At 34.5% G+C, this 6,000-nt stretch overlaps 1 protein-coding gene across 2 annotated transcripts; it reads left to right on the forward strand.

Annotated features, from left to right (window-relative positions):
• Positions 1-1,031: 1,031 nt before the first annotated feature.
• On the forward strand, positions 1,032-5,149 carry LOC139891908 (chorismate mutase 1, chloroplastic-like). 2 transcript variants are annotated; one of them, XM_071874939.1, is made up of 7 exons: positions 1,032-1,093; positions 1,186-1,274; positions 1,673-1,892; positions 1,970-2,056; positions 2,290-2,433; positions 4,562-4,654; positions 4,734-5,148. In XM_071874939.1, the coding sequence occupies exons 2-7, from the start codon at positions 1,192-1,194 to the stop codon at positions 4,968-4,970; spliced, it is 864 nt and encodes a 287-aa protein (XP_071731040.1). In that variant the 5' UTR covers positions 1,032-1,093; positions 1,186-1,191; the 3' UTR covers positions 4,971-5,148. The 2 variants fall into 2 exon arrangements, with proteins under 2 accessions (XP_071731040.1, XP_071731039.1); XM_071874938.1 differs by lacking the exon at positions 1,032-1,093 and having other exon boundaries at positions 1,100-1,274; positions 4,734-5,149.
• The last annotated feature ends 851 nt before the right edge of the window (positions 5,150-6,000 follow it).

A 6,000-nucleotide genomic window follows, 5' to 3' on the forward strand; every position in this document is an offset into this window, starting at 1 on the left:
AGGTCGAGCCTTGGTACATTATGACACAATCAAGCTTTATATCGAATTTAGGGATGAAAGCGAAAATATTGTTGAAAGTGAGCAAGAAGTTGTACTTGAATCTCCAAAAGGGTTTCAGCAATACAATCTTCGTGATTACGAAGATTGATCAAGGTGTATGTTGAAGATAGCCGTTAGGAATTCATGTAATCGTTTTAGGAAATAAGTTGTTTTTCTGTTTAGGAAATAATGTAATTGTTTTAGGATTTAATGAAATAAACGGCTATATTTGGTGAAGTTTAATACTTCAAATTAAAAACTACATTGAAAATTTGAGAATTAAAAATACATAGAAAGTAATAAATAAAAAAGTACATAGAAACTAAAAAACTAAAATTACTTGAAATTAAAAAGACATAATCAAACTGCTAGTTGTCGTTGTTGCTCCAAATAAATTTGATGTTGTTGTTCTTGTGTTGGAGAACGATATTGAGGCGTAACGATTGAGATTTGTTGAAGATTATTCGAGTTTGATGAACTACCACCTATAAAGGCTCCGTATTGAAACCAAACGTTGTACTCATTTGGGGTTTGTGGTCTTTGTTTTGGGTTAGCCATGGTGTTTTTTATTTTATTTTTGTAGAGAATGATAAAGTTAAAAGTGACATTTTTGTTTCTGAAGATGAAGAGAATTGTATAAGTTAATATATAGAAGAAGAAAAAGGTATAGAAGTTATTAGAATTTGAAGGAAAAAAAATATATAAAAAAAACGGTTATGTAGCCGTTGGAGGAGCTGGGACCCACTGCATCAGAAATGGACCAATCAAATCCAACCATCTCAAACTAACGAATTTTTTTTCCGTCGGAAGGCCAACTAACGCCCTCGACTGACGGAAACTAGCGTCGCATTAACGACCGTCAGTTTTTATTAGTTGTGACAAGTGTACTGACGGTCACAATCTAACGCTGGGTTGGAATTGGTCTCAGCAGAAAATTCAAGAGTTTTCTTTGTTGTGACCCATTGTATAATTTCAGTCGTCCCTACCGCCGCTGTCTTTTTTCATACGTGATTCACATGTTGTTTGTTCATATTGGATCAATTATTAAATCAACGTATGTTATCGCAACTAAATATCCCCTTTTCTGCTTCTGCTGCTCTTTATACTTCTACTCCATTATCTGATAAATCAATCGCTTCATTTCAGTATCCAATGTGGAAGAATTGGAACTTGCAGCTTCAACCCAATTTAGGGTTTTCTAAAACTCATGTTCAAGCATCTGCTACTTCATCCGGGTATGTAGCTCTATCAATCACCTGATTTTTCATTTCAATTCAATTTGGGAATTTATACACTTCTGATCATCAGTTTTAATTTTGACATTGAGTTGATTTTTTAGGGCTTTTTTATTCCCTTTGCATTTTCATACTTTTAGGGTAATAATTAAAATTAAATGTAGTACTTAATCATAAATATAGATTATGCTAACTCCAAATTAAATATTAAAATAGCTCATAATGGACTTCAAAGTCATGAATGATGATGAATTGATTCATTAATTAATTAATTCATATTCACTTTAGAGTTAAACATGTTTTCAAAGTTGAAGTTTATATGTATATGAATGATGATGAATTGATTATAACTGAATGATTTGTATTGAAGCTTCAATGTTTTTCTGCTTTCATTGTAGTTCGAAAAATACTAGGGTAGATGAAAGTCAGATCTATACTCTTGATGGTATAAGAAGTTCTTTAATTCGACAAGAAGATAGCATTATATTTAGCCTATTGGAAAGAGCACAATATCATTACAATGAGGACACATATGACCCAAATGCTTTTTCCCTAGATGGTTTCCAGGGTTCTTTGGTTGAGTTTATGGTCAGGGAAACTGAAAAGGTCTACGCTCAGGTATTTTCAACAAAATTTTCATTTCTATCAAGAAAAGCCATTATCGATATAGACATAATGAGCGTTATCTTAAACAGGTCGGAAGGTACAAGAGTCCTGACGAAAATCCATTTTTCCCAGACAACTTACCTGAACCTATGTTGCCGCCTTTGGAGTACCCACAGGTAACGACGCTTGCATAGTTGGTTCCTAGAACTTACCAAGGTTGTAAACGTCGCTATTCGGGTCGAGTTGGACGTTGACCAACGTTGACTGACTTTTTAGGTGTTTTTGAGCGAAAGGGACGGGTTACTCCCCACACCAAGTCGGCCGACTTTTACAACAGTTGAACTTACTGATAAGATCATTACATGCTTTAGTGATTAACAAGTATTTTCTATTTCAATATTACGTATAGGTGTTGCATCCCTGTGCTAGTAATATAAATATTAATCCTAAAATATGGGATATATACTTTAAAGATCTTCTACCAAGACTAGTCAAGGAAGGAAATGACGGTAACTGGGGATCTGCAGCAACCTGTGACTCCAATTGCTTGCAGGTATCAATCATGTACTAAGTTTGTGAGTATAAACTTGTGTGTTCATAGTCGGGTTTATTTTACATTATATGTGTTTAAATGTGAAAAGTGTTACTCAGTAATGCTAGAAAAGTTTGTGGGCCTTAACCAATAACACAAATTTGCTGCAACTATCATTAATTGGTAATTTACAGTTCGGTTAGTTTTAAATTCAAAATTTGCTAAAAAGAGAGTTACAAATTTTAAGGGAAATCGCAAAATGGAATTGGGTTCAAGTTTAAGCAGTGGGAGGAGCAATCATTCTTCAATCATCTATAAGAATAGTTGACTTACTACTATTAGGTAGCGCTTGATTCGAGTATTTGAAATCCCAAGTGATTTAAAAACATGGGATTTTTACCATTGCAGGCTTGCCTCAATGGTATCCCCACACCTTGTGTGTGGGGCTAGGGTTTAGGTCATGAGTTCGAGCCTCGCTCTGCCCATCCTATTAATCAACCTGCCTGAAATATGGAGCTCCAGATTGACCAAGGGGTTTTTCTTCGGATACATTCAGGATTCAAACCCGGTCCGCCTGCCCCTCGGGATGGTTTAAGGAGTGGGTTCCTGCAACGCGATGCGGGTTTCCTCCCGAAAGTGCATGCGTGCATGGCATATGATCGCGAAGGTGGTTAAGTCCCCTCTGGGTGATGCCGACAACTTGCCTTTCAAAAAATAAAAATAAAAAAAAAATCATGGGATTTGGATTCTTGTTACATGTTTAATTGACAGTTTTTGTACAAAGAATTTCAGGATTACAACATAATTGCCCTCCACTGATAAAATAAAGTTATTTATCAATTTTAGCCCCCCAAGTTTTGCTTTGACTTGAGCTCTTGCTATCTTAGATTCATTCTAAAATAATTTGCTACTGGAAACAAAATTAAGGTAACATAATGTTAGTGAAACTTAAAATTCTTACGCCAAACAAGTTTCAGAATGTTGTTTTTGCCAAAAATGACAAACTAAAAAACTAGCCTGAACATTCACAACTTCATGAAATTAATCCACATATGTTTCAAAATATTTATAGCCCCTACTAATGCATAGGGTGTAAAGGAGTTGAGTAACGAGCCAATCTAGAGTTTAACATATTAAGCTCGAAATTAGATGAGCTCGAGCTTTCTAAAACATGTTGAACTCGAGCCTCGTCGAGCTCGGCTTGTTTACACCCCTACTAATGCATATAGCCAGACTACTCTTTCAAAATGTACTTCATCAAACCGTTCATGTTTACTTCATTAAATCCCATTAGGCTTCAAGTTGTTCGAAATCACAACTTATTTTTCACAAAACCTTGTACTCTTCATTTTGAGTAAGTTTAAAAATCTCACCCTTTTTCCTTTTAAAATCCTCTTGAAATTCTCTGTCTTGACTCATAGAATTTCATGTGGTAGCTACTTTACTTGTAGTGTTACCAAATACATAAACTACTTCATGCAATCCATCAACCAAAGGCCCCGTTTGGCATTTTCTTTTGTTGCTATGAACACTTAAAACATCCTCGACTTGGAATATTTGTATTATCTTCAACCTGGAAAGTGTCATTAGTAGGTGGATTATGATCAGCTCTCTTCATCTGATATTCTTATCAATATCTTCACCGATTCTTGCACTATAACTAGAAATACAAGTTACATCATAATTTTATCAAGCAAATTCTAATAACACAAATGTATAATTGATCTTAATATATTAATCCCAAACTTCAGGAGTAGCATTTAAAAGTTTTTAATCATTGAAGAACCTAACCCACATTTGACCACCTACGATAACACTTGACTGCCCACGATAAACTTACAACTTTAGTTCACTATATCAGCTTCACGACACACACTTGTTATAGGTATACATTTTTAAATACAAAAAAAAAAAAAAAAACAAAACCCAGCAGAACCCTATGTTGTAACTTTATATGCTTTTTTATATATAATTAAAACATACATATATTCTAAGACCAGTACTGTGCATTCATGGCAAACAAGTTCATATCATAATTAGCTTGCGATTTTTGAAGACTGTATACATTGCAAGTTTTATTTATGATCCTATCAATGCTTCCCTAAAATTCTAAAGTTTTGGTGTTTATTTGTTCATATACTACTTGCAGGTGCTATCTAAAAGAATTCACTATGGTAAATTTGTAGCAGAAGCCAAATTCCGAGATTCACCCGCTGACTACGAAGCTGCTATAAAAGCACAAGTAAGAATCTTTAAGTGTGTTTTAACTTTAGTACTTAACAATTAGATTCCAAAGGTTATAATGGTAATTACACATGCAGGATAAGAAGAAACTTATGGATCTGTTGACGTACCCAGCTGTAGAAGAAGCAGTCAAGAACAGGGTTGAAACGAAAACCAAGGCTTTTGGTCAAGTAGTAACCGTTGGGTTTGGAGAAGATGCAACGGGGCCCGTTTACAAAATACAGCCAAGCTTGGTTGCTGATCTCTATAAGGACTGGATCATGCCCTTGACCAAGGAAGTACAAGTTGAGTACTTGTTGAGAAGACTCGATTAAAGAACAAGCAAATGTTGGTTTAATATCTATATATTATTGTCTTCGTTTGAAAGAGGTTAGTCAAACTTCAGGTGATCTATGAATTTTTACGCTAATCGTAATGTTCGATTGTAGTATTAATGTTGAATAATACGTACCATCTTTAATGATTAAGTTTTGTGTGTTAGAGTGGTATTATTGGTTGCTTGAGTTTGACACCGGCCATTTTGTTGGGAAATTGACAAAAATACACTGTCTTTAAACAATATACATTTTTTTTCAAAAAAATTGCCAATATACACCATTAGGTCGACCAAGTTGTTGGTCGACCACCCCTTTAACTTGGTCAACCACCCTACAATAGGTTGATCACACAATTTATTTGAAATTTGACAATATGATACACCTTGGTCAACCACCTTGTATTGGTTGGTCGACCACTTTGTTAGAGTCGGTCGACTATGTAGTCAACCATGTTATAATGGTAGTCAACCAAATTTTTGTTCGAATAAGAGTGGTCCACCACCTTATAATGGTTGGTCGACCACCTTGTAATGGTTGGTCGACCACCTTGTTAGAGTTTGTCGACTACGCAATCAACCATGTTATAATGATAGTCGACCAAAATCTTGGTGGCCCTGATGGTGTATAATGATATATTTTTAAAAAGTGTATTTTGTTTGAAAACATTGGAAAAAGTGTATATTGACCAATTTCTATGTCTGTCGGTAATGACAAGACAAGATAACATATTTTCGAGAACTAGAAGTTTAGTCCCTAATTTCGTATTAATGACAGAGACAGTGTCAGGGTAAAAGCTAAAGTTTGGCATTTGGAATTTGCAACCTTTTCAGTTAACACAGTAGAAATGTATAGAAAGTGTAGTAGTTTACACAACACATATACTGAATCAAGCAGTTCACTAATGTTGAATTATTATGGCTTAAGGACAAATCTATATAAAGTTTTTCTCATTTCAAATTATATATAATAATCGAGTAAAACAAAATTGTAGGCACATAATATAATAGTTGTATTTGTATATGATAAG

This window comes from Rutidosis leptorrhynchoides, chromosome 2 (assembly GCF_046630445.1).
Source record: "Rutidosis leptorrhynchoides isolate AG116_Rl617_1_P2 chromosome 2, CSIRO_AGI_Rlap_v1, whole genome shotgun sequence".
NCBI lineage: Eukaryota > Viridiplantae > Streptophyta > Magnoliopsida > Asterales > Asteraceae > Rutidosis > Rutidosis leptorrhynchoides.